We start from the raw sequence: 27,391 nt of genomic DNA on the forward strand, positions 1-27,391 counted from the left end.
TCATCAGTTAGTTTGCCTCTTCCTGGTCTGGGGAATTGGTTAACACACCATGACCAATATGATTTCACCAAGGAAGAAGAATGGGAGGTAGAAACGGGCATGTGAGTAGCAAAATATACTTCCTACCATGTTCCTCGCTAGGTATGTTATTTCATTAATTTAATGACCTTTCGAGACTGTAGTAATGACAAGTGAGGAAACTCAGGCCTGTGAAGGCCATAAAGTGTATCCACATCCATTGCTGGAAAGTGGTGGGAAACCAACATGACCCTGTGTGTGTGTACTATGTAAGTGTGTGTTGCTGCCAAACATACCTGACAAATGCTAATTTTGTTGCCATTTTGCAAATAATGTCTACTGACATTCAAATGCATTCTGATATTACAATTCTTCATTATTGTTTTTGTTTTTTTTTTATACTTGAAGTTCTGGGGTACATGTGCAGAACGTGCAGGTTTGTTAAATAGATATACACGTGCCATGGTTTGCTGCACCCATCAACCCAACATGTACATTAGGTATTTATCCTAATGCTATCCCTCCTCTAGTCCCCTACCCCCTGACAGGCCCCAGTGTGTGATGTTCCCTTCCCTATGTCCATGTGTTCTCATTGTTCAACTCCCACTTATGAGTGAGAACATGCAGTGTTTGGTTTTCTGTTCTTGTGTTAGTTTACTGATCCAGCTTAATTCATGTGCCTGCAAAGGACATGAACTAATCCTTTTTTATGGCTGCACAGTATTCCATGGTGTAAATGTGCCACATTTTCTTTAGCCAGTCTATCACTGATGGACATTTGGGTTGGTTCCAAGTCTTTGCTATTGTGAATACGGCCACAATAAACATACGTGTGCATGAGTCTTTAAAGTAGAATGATTTATAATCCTTTGGGTATGTATACGGTAATGGGATTGCTGTGTCAAATGTTATGTCTGGTTTGAGATCCTTGAGGAATTGCCACACTGTCTTCCACAATGGTTGAACTACTTTACATTCCCACCAAGAGTGTGAAGCGCATTCCTGTTTCTCCACATCCTCTCCAGCATCTGTTGTTTCCTGACTTTTTAATGATCACCATTCTAATTGGCATGAGATGGTATCTCACTGTGGTTTTGATTTTCATTTCTCTAATGACCAGGGATGATGAGCATTTTTCATGTTTGTTGGCTGCATAAATGTCTTTTGAGACATTCACCCACTTTGATGGGGTTGTTTTTTTCTTGTAAATTTGTTTAAGTTCTTTGTAGATTCTGGATATCAGCCCTTTGTCAGATGGATAGATTGCTAAAACTTTCTCCCATTCTGTAGGTTGCCTGTTCACTCTGATGGTAGTTTCTTTTGCTGTGCAGAAGATCTTTAGTTTAATTAGATCCCATTTATCTATTTTGGCTTTTGTTGCCATTGCTTTTGAAGTCTTTGCCCATGCATATTTTCTTGAATGGTATTGCCTAGGTTTCTTCTAGGACTTTTATGGTTTTAGGTCTTACATTTAAGTCTTTAATCCATCTTGAGTTAATTTTTGTATAAGGTGTAAAGAAGGGGTCCAGTTTCAGTTTTCTGCATATGGCCAGCCAGTTTTCCCAACACCATTTATTAAATAGGCAATCCTTTCCCCATTGCTTGTTTTTGTCAGGTTTATCAAAGATCAGATGGTTGTAGATGTGTGGTGTTATTTCTGAGGCCTCTGTTCTGTTCCATTGGTCTATATCTCTGTTTTGGTACCGGTACCATGCTGTTTTGGTTACTGTAGCCTTGTAGTATAATTTGAAGTCAGGTAGTTGTGATGCCTCCAGCTTTGTTCTTTTTACTTAGGATTATCTTGGCTATGTGGACTCTTTTGGTTCCATTTGACGTTTAAAGTAGTTTTTTCCAATTTTGTCAAGAAAGTCAGTGGTAGCTTGATGGGGATAGCATTGAATTTGTAAAGTACTCTGGGCAGTATGGCCATTTTCATGATATTGATTCTTCCTATCCATGAGCATGGAATGATTTTCCATATGTTTATGTCCTGTCTTATTTTGTTGATCAGTGGTTTGTAGTTGTCCTTGAAGAGGTCTTTCACATCCCTTGTAAGTTGGATTCCTAGGTATTTTATTCTCTTTGCAGCAATTGTGAACGGGAGTTCACTCATGATTTGGCTCTCTATTATGGGTGTATAGGAATGCTTGTGATTTTTGCACATTGATTTTGTATCCCGAGACTTTGCTGAAGTTGCTTATCTGCTTAAGGAGATTTTGGGCTGAGATGATGGGGTTTTCTAAATACACAATCATATCATCTGCAAACAGAGATAATTTGACTTCCTCTTTTCCTAATTGAATACCCTTTATTTCTTTCTCCTGCCTGATTGTCCTGGCCAGAACTTCCAATACTATGTTAAATAGGAATGGTGAGAGAGGACATCCTTGTCTTGTGCTGATTTTCAAAGGGAATGCTTCCAGTTTTTGCCCATTCAGTATGATATTGGCTATGGGTTTGTCATAAATAGCTCTTATTATTTTGAGATACATCTCATCGATACCTAGTTAATTGAGAGTTTTTAGCATGAAGCACTATTGAATTTGAATTTTGTCAAAGGCCTTTTCTGCATCTATTGAGATAGTCGTGGTTTTTGTCATTGGTTCTGTTTATGTGATGGATTACATTTATTGATTTGGGTATGTTGAACCAGCCTTGCATCCCAGGGATGAAGCCCACTTGATCATGGTGGATAAGCTTTCTGATGTGCTGCTGGATTTGGTTTGCCAGTATTTTAATAAGGATTTTCACATCAATGTTAATCAGGGATATTGGCCTGAAATATTCTTTATCTGTTGTGTCTCTGCCAGGTTTTAGTAACAGGATGATGCTGACCTCATAAAATGAGTTAGGGAGCATTCCTTCTTTTTCTATTGTTTGGAATAGTTTCAGAAGGAATGGTACCAGCTCCTCTTTGTACCTCTAGTGGAATTTGGCTATGAATCCATCTGGTCCTGGACTTTTTTTGGTTGGTAGGTTATTAATTACCCTCTCAATTCCAGAACTTGTTATTGGTCTATTCAGGGATTCCACTTCTTCCTGGTTTAGTCTTGGGAGGGTGTATGTGTCCAGAACTTATCCATTTCTTCTAGATTTTCTGGTTTATTTGCATAGGGGTGTTTATAGTATTCTCTGATGGTAGTTTGTATTTCTGTGAGATCAGTGGTGATATCCCCTATATCATTTTTTTATTACATTTATTTGATTCTTCTCTCTTTTCTTCTGTATTAGTCTGGCTAGCAGTCTATTTTGTTGATAGTTTCAAAAAACCAGCTCCTGGATTCATTGATTTTTTTGAAGGGTTTTTAATGTCTCTGTCTCCTTCAGTTCTGCTCTGATCTTAGTTATTTCTTGTCTTCTGCTAGCTTTTGAATTTGTTTGCTCTTGCTTCTCTAGTTCTAATTTTTGATGTAGGGTGTCGATTTTAGATCATTCCTGCATTCTCTTGTGGACATTTAGTGCTATAAATTTCCCTCTAAACACTGTTTGGAATGTGTTCCATAGATTCTGGTATGTTGTGTCTTTGTTCTCATTGGTTTCAAAGAGAATCTTTATTTCTGCCTTCATTTCGTTATTTACTCAGTAGTCATTCAGGAGCAGGTTGTTCAGTTTCCATGTAGTTGTGCGGTTGTTATGACTTCTGTTCTTTTCCATTTGCTGAGGAGTGTTTTACTTCCAATTATGTGGTCAATTTTAGAATAAGTGTGATGTGGTGCTAAGAAGAAGGTATATTCTGTTGATTTGGGGTGGAGAGTTCTGTAGATGTCTATTAGGTCTGCTTGGTCCAGAGCTGAGTTCAAGCCCTGAATATCCTTGTTAATTTTCTGTCTTGTTCATCTGTCAAAGATTGAGAGTGGGGTGTTAGAGTCTCTCACTATTATTTTGTGGGAGTCTAAGTCTCTTTGTAGGTCTCTATGAACTTGCTTTATGAATCTGGGTGCTCCTATATTGGGTGCATATGTATTTAGGATAGTTAGCTCTTCTTGTTGCATTCATCCCTTTACCATTATGTAGTGCCCTTCATTGTCTTTTGTTGTTTGTTAATTTAAAGTCTGTTTTATCAGAGATTAGGATTATAACTCCTGTTTTTTTTGTATGTTTTTGTTTTGTTTTGCTTGGTAAGTATTCCTCCATCCCTTTATTTTAAGCATATGTGTGTCTCTGCATGTGAGATGAGTCTCCTGAATACAGCACACTGATGGGTCTTGACTCTTTAGCCAGTATGTCAGTCTGTGTCTTTTAATTGGGGCATTTATCCTGGTAACACTTAAGGTTAATATTGTTATATATGAATTTGATCCTGTCATTATACTAGCTGGTTACTGTGCCCATTAGTTGATGTAGTTTCTTCATGGTGTTGATGGTCTTTACAATTGAGTATGTTTTTGCAGTGGCTGGTATCAGTTGTTCCTTTCCATATTTAGTGCTTCCTTCAGGAGCTCTTGTAAGGCAGGCCTGGTGGTAACAAAATCTCTCAGCATTTGCTTGTCTGTAAAGGATGTTATTTCTCCTTCATTTGTGAAGCTTAGTTGAGATGTGAAATTCTGGGTTGTAAATTCTTTTCTTTAAGAATGTTGAATATTGGCCCCCACTCTCTTCTGGCTTGTAGGGTTTCTGCAGAGAGATCTGCTGTTAGTCTGATGGGATTCCCTTTGTGGGTACCCCTACCTTTCTCTCTGGCTGTCCTTAACATTTTTTCCTTCATTTCAACCTTGGTGAATCTGACAGTTACGTGTCTTGGGGTTGCTCTTCACAAGGAGTATCTTTGTGCTGTTCTCTGTATTCCCTGAATTTGAATGTTGGCCTGACTTACTGGGTTGGGGAAGTTCTCCTGGACAGTATCCTGAAGAGTGTTTTCCTATTTGGTTCCATTCTCACTGTTCACTTTCAGGTACACTAATCTAACGTAGGCTTGGTCTTTCCACATAGTCCCATATTTCTTGGAGGCTTTGTTCATTCCTTTTCATTCTTTTTTCTCTAATCTTATTTCATTAAGTTGCTCTTAGATCTCTGATATCCTTTCTTCTGCTTGTTCAATTTGGCTATTGATACTTGTGTATGCTTCACAAAGTTTTTGTGCTGTGTTTTTCAGCTCCATCAGGTCATTCATATTCTTCTTTAAACTGGTTATTCTAGTTAGCAATTTCTCTAACCTTTTCTCAAGGTTCTTAGCTTTTTTGCACTGGGTTAGAATATGTTCTTTTAGCTCAGAGAAGTTTGTTATTACCCACCTTCTGAAGCGTACTGCTGTCAGTTTGTCAAACTTATTCTCCGTCCAGTTTTGTTCCCTTAGTGGCGAGGAGTTGTGATCCTTTGGAGGCGAAGAGGCATTCTGGTTTTAGGAATTTTCAGCCTTTTTGCACTGGTTTCTCACCATCTTTGTGGGTTTATCTACCTTTGGTCTTTGATGTTGGTGACCTCTGATGGGGTCTCTGAGTGGACGTGTTATTCTTTTGTTTGTTAGTTTTCCTTTTAATAGGCCCCTCTGCTACAGGTCTGCTGGAGTTTGCTGGAGGTCCACTCCAGACCGTGTTTGCCTGGGTATCACCAGCAGAGGCTGCAGAATAGCAAAGATTGCTGCCTGTTCTTTCCTCTGGAAGCTTCGTTCCAGAGGGGCACCTTCCAGGATACACGGGGGTCAGGGACCTACTCTGATCCATAGCAGAGCTCAAACACTGTGCTGGGAGATCCGCTGCTCTCTTCAGAGCCGCCAGGCAGGGATGTTTATGTGTGCTGAAGCTGCGCCCACAGCCGCCCCTTCCCCCAGGTGCTCTGTCCCAGGGACACGAGGGTTTTATCTGTAAGTCCCTGACTGGGGCTGCTGCCTTTCTTTCAGAGATGCCCTGCCCAGAGAGGAGAAATCTGGCAATCTGGCCACAGTGGCCTTGCTGAGCTGCAGTGGGCTCTGCCTAGTTTGAACTTCCTGGCCGTTTTGTTTACACTGTGTGGCTAAAACTGCCTACTCAAGCCTCAGCAATGGCAGATGCCCCTGCCCCCACTAAACTCGAGCATTCCAGGTTGATCTTAGACTGCTGCTCTGCTGGCAGCGATAATTTCAAGCCAGTGGTTCTTAGTTTGCTGTACTCCATGGGGGTGGGACCCGCCGAGCCAGACCACTTGTCTCCCTGGCATCAGCCCCCTTTCCAGGGGAGTGTATGGTTCTGTCTTGCTGGCATTCCAGGCACCACTGGGGTGTGGGAAAAAAAAAAAAAAAAATGCTGCAGTTAGTTCAGTGTCTGCCCAAGCAGCCACCTAGTTTTGTGCTTGAAACCCAGGGCCCTGGTGGGGTAGGCACCAGAGGGAATCTCCTGGTCTGCAGGTTGTGAAGACCATGGGAAAAGCGCAGTATCTGGGCCGGAGTGCATGGTTCCTCAGGCTCAGTCCCTCATGGCTTCCCTTGGGAAGGGGAGAAAATTCCCCAAACCATTGTGCTGCCCAGGTGGGGTGGTGCCCCACCCTTCTTTGGCTTGCCTTCCATGGGCTGCACCCACTGTCCAACCAGCCCCTATGAGATGAACTGGGTACCTCAGTTGGAAATCACCTGCCTTCTGCGTGGATCTCACTGGGAGCTGCAGACCACAGCTCTTCCTATTCAGCCATCTTGCCAGAAATCCTGTTTTTGTTTCTTCCACTCACTACTTCATTTATTTCAAGTTTTTTTTTTTCCCAGATATGCCCATTTATGACTTTTAATTGGACCCCTTCTTTATTTTTTTGCATTCTTTTTATAGGGCTTTTAGGCCTAGTATTATTTCTCTGTCCTCACTGGATTAATATCACTACCAAATTATGTGGTATACTTACTGTTCCTGCTCTCTAGTAATAGCAATAAAAATAAGAAGTAGCTATTACATACCCACTATTTGCTAGGCCCTGTTGTCAGAACTTTACAGTATTAAGTAATGTAATATTCAAAAGAACATTTGGGTATTGGTGTGATTACTGCCTACATCCTGTGAACAAGTAGAGTCTTAATGAGACAACATTCTAAGTAGAACACACACAGGCATGCGTTAGAATCATAGAAATTGCTCACAAAATATTTGAACTTAATTCTGTGTTTCCTATGTATTCTCTTCATCATAACCATCATCATGAGAACAGGGGTGGTAGGCTTCTTCTGTAAAGAGCCAAATAATAAATATTTTAGGATTTGTGGGCCATATATGGTCTCTCTCACATATCCTTATTTTTTTCACAACTATTTAGAAATGTAATTTTTAAAAAATCTCTAACTCTCAGTCTGAAAACAGGCTAAAGACTAAATGTGGTCTGAGGGCTATGATTTATTGACCCCCATGCACTAGCCTCCTCACCACTAAACTATGCTTTCTAGAGTGAAATGACTTTTGTAGCTCTGTTACATTCCTTATTTTCCATTTCTTAAATTTCCTTTATTGGAATCATTTTTAAACGCAATCTAGATTCACCTGGATAGGAGAGCCAAACACAACTTGTCTGAACAGCAAGAATGTGCCAATTTGCAATGACCTTAATCTGCTGACTCTCTTGGATGACCAGGGACAATTTCCACTTGCCTTCTTGCTCTCAGCCCATGCAGCCCCATTGCTATGACCGAGCCCCAGACTGTGGCAGGGCTCGTAGAACTCATGCACAGGTCTCTCACTCACATGTTACCTCCTACTGAAGCCCTTCTCACCTGTGATATGGTTCTTTGGAAGTTCTTCCCAATCAAACCTCCCAATCTTACTAGGGCTAACGGCTTAGGGTTCCCCTTACCTAAAGCTCTCCTATGTTTTCTGATTTGTAATGGGTAATGGTTGACATGCTAGTGGAAGGGATGGTTAGAAAGGAAGCTGGGAGGTTGGATATCAGATAGGCCTTAACAGGATTCCTATGTTGTTGGGGGAGGTAACATAACCAGCTTAAAAAAACACACAAAAAAATGGTCTCCCTCCTTATCATTTGTATTCCATGGGATGGCCATATATCATAGTTCTGGTCAATGAGATATAACAGAAATTGTTGGGAGGCAGATTCAGCTAGCATCCCCTACTTTTCCTTTGCCCTTACGGCTACATGCCTGAAAAGTGGGTATAATAGCTAAAGGTAAAGCTGTCCTCTTCTGACTATGACAAAAATCCAGAAGAATCACAGAAACTCATGCCTGGTAACAGCCCCATACTGCCTAAATCTGGAGAGTTAAATGAGGCAGGGAAAAAACAAGTGTCTTGTTTAAACCACCATGATTTGGATTTTATATTACTATGCATAATTGAATGCAGGTCCTACCTGATACATTGCCCTTTTCCTAATTCATTCCTTTGTAATTTCCTTTTAGCAACAAGCATTTATTGTACCCCTCTATGTACATGCCACAAGAAAGGAAACATGTCCTCATTGCTGAGGATTTTGCTACTCTCAGTTATGGAGCTGATAGACCTCTAGAGCACATTGTTCCTTATACACAGTATCAACCACAATAGCCATTAAGGTCCCACAGTGCCTTTTTCCATCACTTCTTGATTACTGACAAAGTAGGACGCACTGGGGACTATGCCTGCTCTTTACCTGAGCTGCAAAGAGTGAAGTTAATCATACCCTCCATCAGGTTCCTGACAGATTCATCTCTTAATATTCCCTTCTGTATATCACTAATCTTATATTCCATCACCATAAGTATATGTAAGTATTTGCTTAGTATATGTCTTAAATATACATGCTATTCTTTTCTGCTTATGAAACATAGCTTACTTCTACCTCTCGAGAACTGTTAAAATAGTTGAATTATTTAATGTGTCTGCTCTCTACTTCCTAAAATTGCTTCTGAACATCTGTCCCTTTCTTTGAAAAGATAAGCCCGATCATGTGCATGACTTCATATTTTCAAATATGAGCTTACCTGTTTTTTGTCAAGTGATAATTTTGAAAGGTCTTCATGACTTCCTAAAATTCCAAGTTTCTTTTCTTCATTTATCTTTTAAAGATAGATAGTAAAATGAGTATAACTGTATAACCAATTTCACTCTTCATTCTGTATTTTAAAAGCCATTTCGTCTAATTCCCCACAAGTTTTAATGAGAGAAACATATTCTTATGGGGTTCTTCCCTTTGCAAGTGCTTGGACATTTCCTTTGGGCTCTGAATTCCCTCAGGTTGCAGTTCTAACCAGACCTGTAAACCACTCATTTAATTACATAAAATAAAGGAAAGGAAATTTTTGCCACTCAATCCACAAGATATACTTCTGGAAGAATGTCATAGAGGGTATTTTTTCCAAAAATTACTACACAAATTAATCATAACTACATTTAAAGAAAGCTTTAAAATTCTCAAAGTACTTTTATGTACTTATTTGAGTTGATCTTCAGGATGTAGATATAATTTTTTTTTCACATATTACAGTTGAGGAAACTAGAACTCAGAGAATGTGTTGCTTACTTGAGAACCCTAAATAGTAAATTGTAAACAGTGTAGGAATTACAACATTTTCCTTTTATTTAATGATAGAATCTTATTGTAAGGAAACTTTATAATCATTTGGTCCAATTGCCCACGCAGTGTAAAAAGGAAAAATCTTCAATAAATTCCCACTGTTAGCCATCTGGCATTTATTGACTGCTTACAATGGTGGGAAGCTCACTACTTCAAAAGGCAGCCCACTCTTCTGTTGGGCAGATTTTCTTGTTAAAAGTTTGTTCTTATATCGAATTAAAATTTAACTATTTGAGGCCGGGCATGGTGGCTCACGCCTGTAATCCCAGCACTTTGGGAGGCTGAGGTGGGCGGATCACGAGATCAAGAGATAGAGACCATCCTGGCTAACATGGTGAAACCCCGTCTCTACTAAAAAATACAAAAAATTAACCGGGTGTGGTGGCAGGCACCTGTAGTCCCAGCTGCTGGGGAGGCTGAGGCAGGAGAATGGCATGAACCATGATGGAGCAAGACTGTCTCAAAAAAAAATTAACTATTATTTGAATTTTTGGCCCGTTGCTTTTCTTCCCATTTTTGAAAAACAAGTATACTTCCTAAAGAAAGATGGAAATTACAAAGATATTTTTAGTCTATTTCAATCTTCCTTTTTCAGAAGAAACAGCCAGCTCCTTCAGTTCTCCCTCATATCACACCATATCCCTATGTGTCCCATTCTGGTCTTCCTCCTCTGGATGCACCTGGTATCTCAGTGTTCCTTCTGAGTATAGTGGTCTGTGCTCAGCAGAGATCTTTGCACAGCATAGCCCCTCACCTTCTACCTCCAGTTAGACAAAATTCTACATGTTCTCTAAACGTATCTGAACATGCTGTGATCACCCTACTGCGTCATCTAAGCACTAAATCTTTTTATTTTTTTTTTAAAATTGCATCGCCTTGTGGGATTATTGTTTTCAATCAATATCCTTAGCTCTTTCTTTCTTGAACTACTTATTGCCAAGCCTGGTCCCCTAAATTACATGTGAGCAACTGATTTCTGAACTTTTCAACATATAAGTTATCTAAGAGTTAATCAAGTTGCCCCCCTCAGTCATAACGAGCTGCTGCTGATTTACCCGGCTCTATAAATTGAAGGAGAAGTGAGGGACGTGTAGCCACAACAGCAAAAAAGCAGCCCAGAATAGCTCTTCTTTCAGTACTCGCTCCAGATAACATATTATTTTAGTTATATTTCATGAATTTTTCTTACATTCTTTTAAGTAGGAAATGTCCAGTGTGCTCATGTTGAACAGACACAAGCCAAAGGACCGTGCTGTGTGAAGTGACTGTGTGTGGGAATGAATGGATGAGTCATCAGGAACCGATTCTCTTTAAAGGGATGTGGCACATGTAACAAACCTGCACGTTGTGCACATGTACCCTAGAACATAAAGTATAATTTATAAAATAAAAAAAAAAAACAAAAAGGATGTGGCACAGTGGTTACAGCAGTCTCAGCATTTAAGAATACAATTATACATTATCAAGCTAAGTTACCTTGTTCATCTCTGCATCTTCCTGGAAACCTTTTTTATGACCCTGGAACAGCTCAGAAATCCATTTTTTAAGCTTCAGTAAGAGATAAAACAGGGACTTTGGACTTGGCACCAGATTGAAAGGTACGGGAAGTGTTCTCCCCTCCTCAAAGTAGGAGAACCAGAGTTTGGCTCTTGCAAATTTCCACTCCACATCGGCGTCATCCTATACAAATACACATGACAGTTCAGCAAGGAAATGCATAAACAGAATTACTGGGATGCTTTTACCGTTGTGTGGCTAGATGGAGGACAATGCCTATAAACACTCTCAGACCCCAGTGATCATTCCAAGATTTTTTCTAAACGTTAACATTCCATTCACACACTCTTTCTTAAATTTGTCCAAAATTTTGACAGTCTTACAAGACTGTGAATCTCCAAGTTCCCATGTGTTTATAAATACCTGATAGATAGATATAAATGTATTTTCCTACGTTCTGAAAAACGGTATGAAAAATTATTCTCTCTTTTATCCCACAATGTACCACTCATTTATTTGGGACACAGAGAAAGATTTCTGGAATAAAAATTTACACTATTAATCTCAACTTGAGAAAGGGTCAACTTTGAATATCACTCAAAAAAGACTTAGAGAATAATAGTATTCATAAGCAGTAATTTTTTGAATAAAATATAAATTCATGCTGATATAGTATTTCTAAAGTGTTTTATTAAATTGATATCAAATCAGCATTTCTGCTTCTTATGCCTTACTGCCCCATGACACCTTATTGATGTTGCATTTGGAAGCAAAGAGTTAAAATTTTCCAGATTACTGGTCAAACGAGTGCATAAACAGGGAATGAACAAAGGGGGAAGAGCGATCCATACTTTCATCCTCATTGCTGAGTTAGTCCTTGGAATAGTTAAAACATGTAGGCACAAATGATAAAAATGTATTGAGATTATACCTCAATTTCCTGGAATGAACTGTTGATCATGGCAATTAACATATTTAGCAAAACAATGACCATCGTAACATTATAGACTCCATAAAGAACGTAACCAATGTTTTCAATGAATTTGTGGTTATAGTTGATGACCACTGATTTCACTTCAGAAAGTCCAAATATAGCCCAGAACAGTGTCTTAAAACTCTCTTCAACTCTGGGGAAAAATAAAAGGAGAAAAGAAAGTGTATAAGTAAGTAACAATATTCCCATAATAAAAGTGAGTTGGTTTAGTGTCTTTGCAAATTACTGAGTATTTATTAAAAAATCTTCACTTCTCTGAAGCTCACTTTTCTTTTCTGTAAAATGGTTACAATAGGACTGCTGCAAGGATGGCATAATATTGTGCATATGAAGTACATAATCATAACTCAGTAAACACATAATAAGCACTCAATAAATGCTATTAACATAATTTCTAACCACAGATATGAACACTTAAATAATCCATAGCTTTGGCAATGGAATTGTTAAATGTACTACTTAAAAATAACACAATTTGTTAGAATCCTTTTAGTTTTCCTGCTGATCTATACTTCTACTCATATCCAATAAATAGATAATAATCATATATATCTTAATGGAAAATACGACAAAATAAACAGACAATGTTACCAAAATCACTGACATGTCTTAGGTAGGAATTTCAATGCTTTAGGCCTAATTATTGACCAAAGCTAAGCCAATTTGCTTAACTTAGGTGGTTACATTTCCCTGGCAAACTGTATTTCAGAGAAATATGGAAAACAGTAGGCTTATGTTTCAGTTGTTGCTTCTCATTGTAACACTGCAGACCTAATATTTACATAATCTATTCCAAACACACTTTATTTAAAAAAAAAAAAAACATGTGTCCATGGTGAACATAAGTCAAAACTCTTGTCACTATTGATAAGTCAGATCTACTCAGTAATAAGATCTGAGCAATTCAATTAGGAAAGCAGCTGTTTTCATAGTTAGTGTCCCCAGGAGTCCCCTGTAAGCAGGAGGGTAAGGGAGTTCAGAGCAACAGATCCTAGAGTCAGCAAGCAAGGGTTACACCCTGGCTGTTCCACATACAGCTATGGAATATTCAGCAAATTACTTAATTTTTGTGAATTTCAGTTTCCTCTTGGTGAAATAGAGATAATAAAGGGAGGCATGCAAGGTATTTACCTGGCTCTAAAAATGTTAGTTATTATTTAATATTAGAAAGGTTCCTACATTTTAGAGCTCCTCTAACTCATTTTTAAAATCCCCTCGTTTTGCAAAAGAGGAACTAGAGAGGAAGTCTTTACCAAAACATTATTTATCCCATGGACTTACATAAACACTGTTAAACTAATATTTATTTAATTTGCAGTAACTATCATCAAAACATCTGAGATCACATACGTTGTGAAGGCTTCATTTTGTTTTGCACCAATGTAGTAGGAGTAGAGGTTGAACATTCCAATCATAAAGGCCACAAACACCATAATGAATATGACCATGAACTTGAAGATGTCTTTGACTGTTCTTCCAAGTGATATCTGCAGAGGTCCAAAGCTTTCATTTGCTGGCAAAATATAAGCTATCCTAGAGAAACTTAAAACTACAGCAATTGCATAAAGACCTTCAGATATTATTTGAGGATCAGAGGGGTCCCACTTTATCCTGGCTAGGAAAAAGCAAAGATAAAGAGTTGTGTGAGTTTCTTCAAGTTGTTTATTTAGGTAACTTCTTTTTCTGCGAAAGAAATATAGTTACGTTAGAATCCAGTTTTCGAATGGAAGTCTCCTATCTTAAAGGGCTTCTTAAGTGTCTGCTATAGTTGGGCTTCTTAGTTTATTGAGAACATGACTCTCCTGGTTTGCTAGCAACTTCTCATAAGGGGATAGCATAATAGTTAAGAGTTCAGACTATAGACTCAGTATCTGTAAAAGTTCATGTATATATATGTACGCACATACACATATATCAAAGAACTTACAGAACTACTTCTCTTAGTTTTGTTTCCCCATTTTTGAAAATGAGATAATGTCCCCTCTAACTCTCTTGTCTTTGTGAGAATTCAGTAAGTCAACATATGTTACGTGTTTAGCAAGTGCTTGGCACTTAATAAATGGTAGTGTTTATTATTCAGTCTTAAACTATAATTACACTATAATTTTAGGCTTGTAGCATATTTGTAGTCATTAAAATTTATTAGGAATAACTTTTATTGGTCACTCAAACAAGTCTATTTTTACCATAAAATGTAGCAATTATTCACTTATGAATTTTTCTGGCATTATTACATCAGGTCATCAAAAATGCAATTAAGAAACCATTATGAAGAAAAATACAAAACAGTGTGTAAGAAAGGGGAAAAACATAATTACAAATTTGAATTTGCTTATTTGCTGAGAAGTGGAATTAGGAAAGGATAACAAGAAACTAATAAAAGCAGTTTCCTTTTTTATAGTGCTTTGAATGTAAGTATTATCTACAAATAGCTTTGAATTTTTTTAATTAAGTGCATTTTTTAAAATCTTTCATTAAAATAAACATTAATGGAGCCCTTATGTGATATTGCCAATAAACTCACAAGTGAATGTTAACTAATTTCTTATCAGAGGGTTTGAAATGAGTATTCAAAGGGAATATATTTTCCCCATCCAGGTTTTTATGAGGTGGTAGTCTCCTTAAGTAAATAACTGAACCAGTTTCCATCCCTTAGTCACTTTCTTCCTGGAAAGCTGGAACGACTTATCTGATTGCTCAATTGGGATGAATAACTGGGCATAGCTGGCTCGGCATTGCCTTCTCTGTCCTGGGAATTCTCCTCTGGTCCTCCATGGAGCTGCCATCCTCTTTTTGTGGGAAGGACTGCCCTGGTCCATTGCTATCTAGAAATTGGAGCATATGTGTGCCTCATTCTGGGGTTCAGTATTACTGAACTCATTAGCTAATAGACTCAGACCTACGTCATCCACCCCGGATTTTATCAGTGTTAGAGGTGATGATCTGGCCTCCATATTAATGTCTTGTTTTATTTCTCAACGAATTCTAAGACTGGTTGGGAAGCAGTGGTGTTATTGACTGGGGAACCGCTCAGAGATCCCAACAATTCCTTTGTTTTCAAATACTTTTTATATATCTTAAATGAAAATGGCACTCAAATGTGAACTTTATTATATGTATTTATGGGGCACAACTTGATGTTTTCATGTATGTCCGTGTACACTGTGCAAAGATTAAATGAAGCTAATTAACATTCATCACCTCGTATATTTACATTTTTGTGGTAAGAACATTTAAAATTTACTCTGTTAGCAATTTTCAAGTATACAGTACATGATAATTAACTCTAACCACCATATTGTATATCTCCAGAACTTATTCACCCTAACCGTGTACCCTTTGTAAACTGTACCTTTGACCAACATCTCCCCATTTTGTGCCCCTTACCCCAACCCCTGACAACCACCATTACCTTCTACCTCTTTGAGTTTGACTTTTTTTAGATTCCACAAATAAGATCATATACCATTTGTCTTTCTGTGCCTGCCTTATTTCACTCAGCATAATGTCTTCCAAATTCATTCATGTTGTTACAAATGACAGGATTTTCTTCTTTTAAAAGGTGGAATAGTATTCCATTGCATATACACACACACACACACACGTGTGTATATTCATATCCATATCTATACACACACGTATATATCCATATCCATATATACACAGATGTATATATCCATATACATAATACATATATATGTATGCAGAGAGAGAGATACAGATAGCTAGCTAGCTAGATCAAATGTGAACTATTTTTAATTTAAAAGGGAAAAATAAATCCAGAACATAAGACATGTAGTCTCAATGAAGTTTGGTAATTAGCCAATTGATCCAAGAGATAAAGGGAGATGGCTTTCGTGATTAAGAGAGTTTTCCAGGGAGTAGAAAAAATCAAAGGAAGAAGCGGAAAGCATGCTTCCTCACATATAGATGCTTATTCTTCAGATACAGATGTTGGAAACGAACAATTTTATGAGAATTGGGCAGTAACCAAACTACTACTGACATCTTTTTTTACAAGAAAATTCTGCATTTTTATTTATATTGACTACTGTAAACTCACCCAAATTGTAGTATTTCACATTGTCTCCCAATGTTACTTTCGTCAAGTCCTTCAAAGTATCATTTGCATCAATGATGCTCTGGGCTTTGGAAGCATGCCAAAATGCCATGAATCTCGCAATGAATGATGCTGCAAAAATTGCTAACATACCAAAATCAAGCATATTCCACAACTCAAACAAATATTCCTTGGGGCCTTGAGTCCAAATTTCTTTACATTCAGCCCATATCATGCCTGTATCAGAAAGGGGTTAAAATATCAATTCAATTGCATTCAGTCTTAGCTATTCTATAAAACAAAATATGTTTGAAAGGTCTCAGCCTGACATTACAAAACCCTTCAAAATTTGGCCCCAGCCTGCCGTCCCACCATAATTCCCATACCCTCACCAATATCATAGTCCAGAAATATCAGTGCATACCTGAAAGCAATTTGACAAAGTTCATTGAACACCTTAAAATAACAAATGTCCTACTGATCAATTAATTCCACACATAAAAATATATTTAAAAGATGATTATTGTAGGATACTTTATAATAACCCAAACACACCCACACACTCAAAATAGAAGTAAAATGAAAGTGGGACTTCCACAGATAGAGTATTATGAAGCCATTTAATGTGATATTTTATTAATTACCATGGGACAGTGACCATGAGAATGTGCCTCAGTGACATCCAACTATAGGAATTTGATTGGTCACAGGTCTCACCTACTGTCTTCTGAAAACCACTGCCATTTTTTTACCAAGGCCATGTCTCCCCCGGGCTGCTCTCAGCCAATTACTGAGGGTACCTCTTCTTGGGAGACATGGGACACTTCTGATGGCTGACTTTGGCTCAAGGATTTCATGACAGCCTTGCCAAGCTTTCCTTAGACTGTGTAAAGATCTAGGATGCTTCTACTCAACCTTCCTGCCTTCTCTCTGTCCCTTGGGGTTTGACTTATATCCCTGCCTGAGAGCCTTTGAGACCTTTCTCAGCTTTCTCGCCATTTCCTCTCACAAGAAATGTTCCTTAATAAAATTTCCATTTCCCTTAATAAACGTGTTGAACATTTAATCTTTGTGCCTGCTTCTTGGAGGACCTGGACTAACATACATTGCAAAAATCTTTATATTGTAATGCTAAGTAAAAATGTTTAAAATGTTATGTTATGATGTATGGTTTATATTTAAAACGACAGTGAAAGCCTAGATGGGATGACAGGAACTTATTAATAGTAGTTGCCTTTTTCTGGTGGAATTATTAGTAGTACGCCTATTTCTTCAAAATTTTAGTGTAGTATTTAGGAACACTGGATTTGAGGAATTTAAGTACACAGGCTACCATGGATTTGAGAATTTGTTCTTCCATTTGTCAGTTATGAAGTCTTTGATAAGGTATTTAAACTATCTAAAACTCAGGTTGTAAAATGGGAATGATATTGGTTCATTCCCGCTTCACTGGATTGTTATGAGCCTTAAATAAAACAGTTCATGTGAAATACGCAGCTCAGTGTCTGGCACTTGGAAAAAATTATGACTAACATTTACTGAGTGCTTACTATTTAAAATTTTCCACGACTGTCACATGTATTTTTTTCTTAATTTGAAGAATTCCACTTTTTTAATTAAAAAGAAGTTGCTTTATCCCTATTAAGATACTCTACTCTGACATCCTGTCTCCTTCTGGAGCCATCAGGAGAAATACAACCCAAACGCCAACAGATCAAAACTTGTCTCCATCAAGAAGTCCTTCACAGCCTCGAGTTGAAATTAATCTTTCCCTCTTACTCTCAGCAACCACCTGCCCCAAATTCTCACACTGGTCCTGGATGTCAATCACAGAACCTGCTATACGAATAGCTGCAGAGCCCTATGGGGATTAAGGAAACACCCCATCTCTAATCTTCAAGAGCACATCATGTGCCTTTTCTTAAAGCCAGTATTCAATGGAACATAGAAGATATGGATTTAAGAGAAGACTTCATTACTTATTTTGAGTTGTTGCAAGTTAAGAGGGGACTAGGATTGAATTAATATAAAATCTGGGGAACCAAATTTGTGACAGGAAATACGGCCGTTTTTTTTCCCCAGTGTGGTCTCCGGGTTCCTGTCAGCCTCACTAGGCGATGAGGATGGTTCAGAGTAACAAGCATGGAGACTAAAGGGACATTTGAACTCATGCAGCCTAGTTGTTTTCAAAACTTCCCTTCCCCTTGTTCTTCCCACTTCTCCATCTTCTTTTCTCTTTCTCTCTTTAAGAAGTAGAATTCGTGGCACAAGTGATGTCTTCCTGAAGCTTAAAAACTAAAACAAATAAGTGAGCTATTCTGCTCAAAGGAAAAGTTCCTGTCTCATTTGTCCTGAGGACCCCTGAGAGCTGCCAAGGAGAGTTTGAAATCCCGCATCAAGTCCAAGCTCGCCGCAAGCAGGAGACTTCACAGGGATCAAGCCCCTGCTCATACAGATCTTGCGATAAGGTGCTTCTGAAGGCTGCTCATCCCACTGTTGAATTTTCAGAATATTCCTTCAACGTGGATGCAGTGGTTCTATTTTTGCCCTCTAGAGAGGTAGCAAATGAGTCAGCTCCCTCTGCCTTCAAATTTATTTTTACAAAAAACAACCAAAAAACCTACCTGTGTGCTCATTAAATCTGTTTTTCTCTAGCAGAGGCAGGTTAAACATGAAACTGAAGCTTCAAGATGTCTTTACTTGCCCAGGCTCCTTCTAAGTCCTCCCTTTGTCTTTTTCTCTAAATGGGGCCCTCTGAATAAACAGATTCCACTGGGTCTTACCCCATGCCTCACCCTCTAGGGTAAGCTTCCCCAGCACCTCAAGTGCTGTTCTGAGAATGACGCACTCTCCTAACTGCTGTTGTGCTTGAAATGCTCCTTAGGTTGCCGATTGGCTGCACGGGGCACCCGGGGCCTGCAGATGTGGTCTGGCCATTGGGTAATTACTGCCCTCAACTGCCATCCTCTCCTGTTGAAGAGTCAGCCCAGGACTGCATCTGCTTTCTCAGCAGCTCAGACTGACCATTAAGTGACAAGTGCTCCTAAGGCCCTTTTCACAAGTGTCTTCAAGCATGTCCGCCTCCCTGTGTTCCTGCTATACGTCCTCTCATTGATTTGAGCTCACTGTTCTGCCTTGTCAACATCTCCTGACACATCAGTTTTATCATTTAGCCTTTCAACTTTCTGTCAGCTAAATATTAGATAAATCTGCTTTGTGACTAACAGTGTTGTCCTCTCCCTCAAGCCCACATAACACACCCAACACCTCATCTAAGTAGGCCACTTCTTATTAACATTTCCAGAAAGTACAACAACTTTCTTTCAAGAATAACTTAAAAAAAAATGCCAATGTCAGAAACTGAACCAGGAATCTAACATATGCTACAAAAGCATCAGCTGTCCTGAGTTGTTCATTATTTTCCTTTGAAATAAACACTGTTAGCTAGTCTCTGAAGTCAAATACAAAAACTGATGGGACAAAAGTTATAAGGAAAATGCTTTTGATTAAAGCTTCATTTAATATTCCTGTGTTAGGTTTCTAAGTGAAAAAGGAAAAAATATATATAAAGTTTAAAATAAAACTCAGATGGCCGGGCCCGGTGGCTCACGCCGGTAATCCCAGCATTTTGGGAGGCTGAGGTGAGTGGATCACCTGAGGTTGGGAGTTCCAGACCAGCTGGACCAACATGGAGAAACCCCGTCTTTATTAAAAATACAAAATTAGCCAGGTGTGGTGGCCCATGCCTGTAGTCCCAGCTACTCGCTACTCGGGAGGCTGAGGCAGGAAAATTGCTTGAGCCTGGGAGGCGGAGTTTGCGGTGAGCCAAGATCGCACCATTGCACTCCAACCTGGGCAGCTAGTGTGAAACTCCATTTCAAAATAAATAAAATAAAAAATAAATAAAACTAAGACTAGTATGAGGAGAATAATTTATGGTAAAGAATAAAATGAACATGTTGTATGAAACATAACTCACTGAACTCGTGCAGTCTAGTTGTTTTCAAAGCTTTTCATTCCTCCAGTCCCAGGCATGATCTTCCTTCTGTGTCCTCCCTCTTAGAGACTGCAGTCACTACCTACTGATCCAAGGCAGAACTCACAGCTCCTCCCTTCTGATGTGCCGTAATCACCAAGTTGTTTGGGGTTTACCTTTTAGGGTGCTCTCAAGTTTATACATATTTTATATGTAAAATATAATATGTTCATTTTCTTCTTTACCATAAATCATTCTCCTCATACCCCTCTGTATAAAATTTTAAAAATTATTTACCCCTTATAGAAAATTTAATTTTTCAAAGTTTCATCTTGTCCTAAAACAGTCATGTTTTGCCTGATAGGAAAATAGCACTCCTATGTAAAAGTGACATATAAACACTTAGTGAAAAATTGAGTAATAATTATAAGTAACTGAAATTTCTTGAACATGTCCATCGTGCCAAGCACTATATTATTTACTTTACATATACTAACACATAAAAAATAAACTGTGAGACATGGGCTTTTAGTTTAAGAAGATAAAGGTCATGCACAAGTGATTGTTTATTCTTATTTTAAATCAGATATTAGAAGTGAAATATAATTTCTTTTTATAGCCTCATCAATTAAATTAGAAAAGAATTAGAATAAAATCAAAGCCATCTTCTGTATCCAAGATTTATCATTACTTTGGTGATACAATTCACATTTTATGACTATCCATATTTTTCCCTAAAACATATTCAGGAAATGAAGTGATTTGAAAGTGTTGAATAACTCAAATGCTATTGAGTTACATTTAAAATATTCCTATGGTAATTTGAAAAATGCTTCTTAATATTTTGATTGATCATCTCATGAAGCTCCAGCATGAAACCAAGAAGACATGTCCTGCCTTAGAAGTGATACAAAACTGACAATGCTTCTCCAGGTCCCTAGAGAGGGAGATGGGATGTTATGAGGGGAATGGAGAAGACTATGGATTATTAAAGGATTTATATGAAAACCCCTGAGCGTAATTTTCTTCACATCTTGCATATGTTAACCCTAAGTAATTGTATGCATAGTCAGGGCCTTAAGTACCATCTGGAATTGAGGATTGCTACAACTTTATTCAAAACCCAAATACTCCCAGGGGTCATACTTTATATTACTGGATGGACATTTCCACTTTGAAATTCCATGGGCACTTCAAAGTCAGTCATAACCTAAACTTTATCAGCTTTTCATTTGTCCAGTCCCAGGCATGATCTTCCTTCTGTATTCTGCCTCTTAGAGACTGTAGTCACTACCTACTGATCCAAGGCAGAATCCACAGCTCTCCCTTCTGAGGTGCAATAATCACCAAGTTGTTTGGGGTTTACCTATTAGGTTGCTCTCAAGTCCTTTCCCCTATCTCCTGAGTTCCAGACCTCATCCTCCTTGCAGGGAGCACTTCCATTGAGTCTCAGCCTCTGGACTCTTTTAAGCCACCCTCTATTTCACAACCACTGTGACCTTTCTAAAACATGATCAGATCAGATCAGATCAGATCACCAATTGCTGAAAAGCATCCTCTAGCCATTTCTCCACCCTTATCTCCCATCACTCACATCCATAAATGCACCTTGACTCCTTCTCTGCCTAACTCATCATATTCCAAGTGTGTCAGGTGTTGCCATAGTCTCACATCTCTAATGTTCCTGTGCCTTGTAGTATCCTTGTCCCCCAAACAGGTCTGGTTAACATTCTCTTATCCTCAAAGTATCGAATTGAAGGTACTGTCCAGGAAGGGCTTGTTGCCCCTTCCACTTCACAGCCCACCTCAGATTTAGATGCCCAATCTGTGTATTTTCATAATATCTCAATAACTCCTCAATTATAGCATTTGTCACATTGAATTTTAATTATTGATTTACTTACTGACCTGCCTCCCAGACTTAACTTACTTGAGCACAGGGACTATGTCTCATTCACTTTAGTATCCTCATTACTTAACAAAGACACTTAACAGTCACTGGATTTATTTATTCATAAATATCTAATTGAAATATCTTTGTTTGTATTATATTTGATGGCAAGCTACATATACGATTGATTCTTAAGACAAATAGTATAGCAACTAAGACCATATTCCTTCTCTTCCACTTACCACCCAGGAGTCCTAAAGAAAGTTACTTGATCCTTAGATAAATCCTATAAAACAGATGTGATTATACATTATAGATCAGAAAACTGAGGTGCAGAGAAATGATGTGATTTGATGTATATAAAGTGCTTGGAATAATTCTTGGCACATAATAAATGTTCAATAAATGCAAGTGTCTATTAGCTTCAATTCCTGTCAAATCTCAATGTAAAATTGTGGTTGTGCTGAAGCTTGAAATCACAGCTCTCTCAAAATATGAATAGTATAATAGTTTTGTGTCACTAGTGGGGTGTGATTGATAATATCCTGTTGGTTTTCCTCCTGGGTTTTCCTTGGAAATGCAAAAAAACGCACAGCATGTGAGAAGACTATGGCACTGATAATGAACCCAAGGCAACTTTAAGAACACAAAGAAAATTATGATGTGCGGTGCATTGTATCATGCTGCATACATTTGTATAACTGATGTGTGAAAGAACCAGTGTCATTCAGTCCAACTGCTAAGACTGCAAAAAGAAAACATGACAGAAAATCAGTCTTTACCTATTACCCAGGATATAATGAGCATCTCCATCCATGAGAAGCAGGATGTTTTCATCCTGAACAGCTGTTTTGCATTATCTGTGCTGGTTTCATTAGGAAGGAGTTTTGTGCCTTCAAATCTGTCAGCTGCATTCATGACAAGCAGTCCCAGAAAAATGGTGAAGGAGGCTGCGTGTGCTACAAACTTCATGAATGGTCCACGCATTATCTTCCCCATCTGCCACAACACACACCAAAAGAAAATCTTAACTTTGTTTTGTACACTTTGCAAAACCACATACATACATACATGCAAGAATAAACATCTGCATATTCCAATGATCTCCAGAGATAATTGTTTATATTTATGTAATTCGTGATAGAGTAATATCTTTATGCTGTTATAAAATTTTGTTCACATTCCTTACCTACATGTGCTGATGTTCCTGATTAATAACTAAATACATGTATTTTACTAATAAAGGATATTTAAATTCTTAAAATATACAATATTGTTGACAAAATATGGAGCATAATAATGTCAACATTATTCATATAAAGCAACTAATTTAGTGGGCCTGAGGTACTGAGGAAGTGAGATCAAGAAACTTGTTCAAGGTCACATATCTCATAAGTGGTAGAGCTGGAACTTGGACCCAGGCATTCTTGTTCCTAACTTAATACTTCTATTTGGTTTACAGAATAATTTCATACTTTCTCATCAATGGGCCTACATATGTAAATTATTAGGAATTATCTTTTAAGACTCAGAAAAGATAAATGCCATCATGGAAGGAACACAATTGGTGTTCTCTATTTCCATACCTTTATTTGTCTATATGGTTTTCAAAATAATAAAACTTAGAGCTGGAACCACTGAACTTATCTTGACATTCTAAATGTTAGGCCAGAAACGGGAGATATTGTATTGTATCTCTCTCTCTCTCATGCTGTGTGTGTGTGTGTGTGTGTGCACGCGCGCGCGCACGCAGTTGTCCCTAGGTATCCATGAGGTATTGGTTCCAGGTCCTTCCACTCTGAGGCTACTCACGTTCCTGATATAAAATCATAATATTTACAAATAACCTAGGCATATCTTCCCATATACTTTAATACTGAGATTACTTATAATATGTATTATCATGTAAATGCTATGTAAATTTTTGTTATACACTTTTAAATTGACATATATTTGTACATATTTATGGGGGGTACACAGTGATGTGTCAATACATACAACATATAGTGATTAGAGCAGGGTAATTAGCGTAGCCATCATCTCAAACATCTATCATTTCTTTGTGTTGAGAATATTCAATATCCTGTTCATAGAATAATGCCAAAAGAAGTCTCTAACTGTTCAGCACAGACACAATTGTTTTCAAATGTTTTCCATCTGTGGTTTGTTAAATCTACAGATGCAGAACCCACAGTTACAGAGGGCCAAAGAATAGACATAGACACACAGACACACATACACACACACACAGAGTTTTAAGCCAATAGATTCTAGGATTGCAGAGCCAATTCAAAGTTACTTTGTAAAAATTTGTTGTAAAAAAAAGGCTTAGATACAATCACCTATGGAATTGATTTAAATTTTTTTGTTTTTTTAGATCCTTTTAAAATCTAACTCTCAAGTAATCAAATGATAGCAAAATTGAAACAAATGGTAGAAAAAGTAAGTTTGATTTTCTTCTGCCTATTGTCCTTTGCTATTTTTCTTTTCAAATATAAAGTTAAAAATAAACATCAATGTTATATTTCCATGATGTGTTATACATAAAATTTTAATTCTATAATGTTTTATGTATGATTTAACTGTGTATTAAACTTATTGCAGGAATCCATATCTTTCTCATGGGAAAATCCATTATATATCCTAAACGATTTTTTTTTTTTAATTCTCAATTTATTTGACTGTTTGGGGAAAACTGGGATTAGAGGCAATGACTGTTAGTGAAATTCATGAAAATGTTATTGATCACCTGCCTGGTTACAGGAAGAATAAGCAGCAGCTTTCAAGGACATCATACAGTAGAGCATAAGTTAAAATAGAACCAAATAAACAACATAAATAGAAAACATGAGGTTGGGGACATAAAATGGAGTTGAAATAAAGCTTTCTACATTATTGATATCTGAAAACTCTGGAACCTTAGTTTAACTGTCCTGAACACCTCTAAAGTCAATCTTCAGTTTTCAGGGCAAGGTGTCTGACCTGTGTGCCTGGCCCCTACCTGGCTTCCCTTCTTCCTCCACTGGCCTACTGACCTTTAGATAATATTACTCTTCCTTTATTTTATTCTAAAGGGAGTATCAATCCAGGCATCTTCTTCTGCTTACTAAAAGTCTTAGGGTATTTTTAGGTTTGTTTGTTGGTGTTTTCTTGTTTTGTTTTAACAAACAAAAAGCTGGTTGCCTAGAAACTAAAATGGGCGTGTTTGAAACCTCATAGCCTTTATTTTTCTTACAAAAGTTGAGAATTATATTTCTCTTTAAACTGAGGGAGATTTTGGCATCTCTCACTAGACTTTAGGAACTGAAGTGAGTTACCCTTTTTAGTAAGATTTGCCATCTATATACTCTGGGATATAGACAAATTTCCAAAAAATAATTGTAAAGGACGAGAGCTAGATGAAGAAATTGAACAACTGATGTACTTGGAAAATTACTGAGGGTAAGCACTGAAATAAATGCTTGTCTTTAAATATTATATGTCAGAGTCTTTTTAGGTGTTTATTGATGACTAAATACCTAGCTACTCAACACCACATAGAAATGAAAAAGGTTGAGACTAGCTTAAACTAAAATGATTTGTAATTGCAGTGTGACTATTCTTATTGTAATGAACAAAAACAAGTGATTTGGATTACAGTAGAAGACAGAGGGCAAGTAAAAACAAAAGGGATTTCAGAAAGGGGAAAAAAGAAAATCAACTTTTGTTTCCTATAGCAAAACCGACTTTAAACAGAAATGGGGACTCAGTCACAGTGCATAGGCCTGCAATTTGATCTTATTGATGTTCACGGATATATTGGAAAATCCAAAATATTTTAAATATATTTGGAATAAAAGCACCAATTTAGCTGAAGCAATCTCCTCCCACAAAAAAAATCCTGTGGCCTGTAAAGCATATTTATGTTCATTACAAATGGAAAACTATAAAATAGATTTTATCACCATGCCTCAAAGGATGAAAACAGTAAAATAGGTATTGGACAGGAGAAAAAAATACCTTGACAATGTCCTTTTAATTTGATTATTTGCCTCAATGTTCATAAACGAGGATGGAAAACAGATGCCAGAAAGAAATATGGCCAGGGAAGAAGAAATAGTAAAGGAAATCAGTTTAATTAGAATTCAATCAAAATTTAAGAAATATGTAACTCTAAGGACTGCCAAAAATAGTCTGTGTCAAAGCACCAGACACTCTGGAATACATTATGCTTTCGAACACACTGGTTATGGAAAAAGGAAAATTATTCAGTTTAGGAAAGAGATTATAACTTAACTGGTCACAGAATGAGAACAGGGATAATTCAAAAACTCCCCCTATTTTAATTCAGTTTAAATCTCGGATGACTCAGGAAATATAAGGAGAAGAAGAACAAAGAGACTACCTACATAGATATAACTCATGTTCTAGGGAAATACATTTAGAAATGTATTTGTCTAAATTTAAGGGGTACCAGTGCAATTTTGTTACACAAATACACTGCATAGTAGTGAAGTCTCCTGGCTTTTAGTTTACCAGTCACTCAAATAATATGTACTGTACCCATTAAATAATGTGTCGCCACCTGTTCCTGTTCTGAGCCCCCACTTTTGTAAGTCTCCGGTGTCTATCATTCCACACTCCATGTCCATGTACACACATTATTTTTCCAGGCAAAATCTGTCATTTCTAGTAAAAAGGGGAAAAATTTCAACTTTCTAGATGAAAATCTGTACCATAGATGTCATTTCTAGTAAATTGCACTATTTTCATTTTATGTTCTTCATTTATATTTTATGTATCTAAGATACCAAATTTTGGCCTTATATATTTTAAGGGGCAAATGTCTATGATGATGGATTTTACTCTCATGAGAAAAACGTCCAGTTTCCTGTAGTTCCTATCATCATCACTAGAAATAATTAGGATGTTTCCACTGTCTAAAAGGCTTTGCACAAGCTTTCTAGCATGAGTCATTTTGAACGGTCCTTATATGGCTAAAACACCAAAAATATGACAAAGTAATTAGAAAACAGTGTGTTAGTAATGGTGATGTTTGTGTTTGCGCCCACATATTACCGATGTTTGAAAATGAATCATGCCCATGTGTAAGCACTGGAAGTAACCCAACTGATAGTTCTTTCTACATAGCACATTAATAGATGGTCCAGCAGACATTTAGCCACTGAACTTCAGAATTATTTCAATCTGCTTCTCAGAGTTCAACAGATCCAGAAATGTGGCTTCAAAAACATGAAGAATAGGCTTGTTAGCAATGCAGGACACAAATTTCTCCACTTGTTAACAGAATGATAGGTCAATATTTCTCAAACCTATCCTGTCACGCTAAAGAAAGGCTAGATCCATCTGAACGTAGCATTTTTACCAAAGCATGGGTAGATAGCTTTTGCTAAGAAAATAGGCTATTTTTGCTCTCAGGCTCTGGTGTACTTAGTCCCTAATATAGATAGATAGATAGATAGATAGATAGATAGATAGATAGATAGATAGATAGATAGA

General features: G+C 37.5%; 1 protein-coding gene across 2 annotated transcripts in view; it reads right to left on the minus strand.

Moving 5' to 3' along the window:
• TRPC6 (transient receptor potential cation channel subfamily C member 6) overlaps positions 1-27,391 on the minus strand; it is a 132,596-nt gene that overhangs the window by 10,366 nt on the left and 94,839 nt on the right. Inside the window, exons 5-10 of one of the 2 annotated variants that reach the window (XR_002730880.2) lie at positions 22,675-22,891; positions 16,029-16,262; positions 13,316-13,580; positions 11,903-12,098; positions 10,951-11,154; positions 8,885-8,956 (exon numbers count right to left, since the gene is read on the minus strand). Coding sequence is in view for 1 of the 2 variants with exons in the window: in XM_023208106.2 (XP_023063874.2) it covers positions 8,882-8,956; positions 10,951-11,154; positions 11,903-12,098; positions 13,316-13,580; positions 16,029-16,262; positions 22,675-22,891 (1,191 nt within the window). In the remaining variant the exon portion in view is untranslated. Of the gene's footprint in view, positions 1-8,881; positions 8,957-10,950; positions 11,155-11,902; positions 12,099-13,315; positions 13,581-16,028; positions 16,263-22,674; positions 22,892-27,391 lie in introns of both variants that reach the window. The other variant, XM_023208106.2, reaches the window with a different exon arrangement.

Source organism: Piliocolobus tephrosceles, chromosome 13 (genome assembly GCF_002776525.5).
Source record: "Piliocolobus tephrosceles isolate RC106 chromosome 13, ASM277652v3, whole genome shotgun sequence".
In the NCBI taxonomy this organism is placed as follows: Eukaryota; Metazoa; Chordata; class Mammalia; order Primates; family Cercopithecidae; genus Piliocolobus; species Piliocolobus tephrosceles.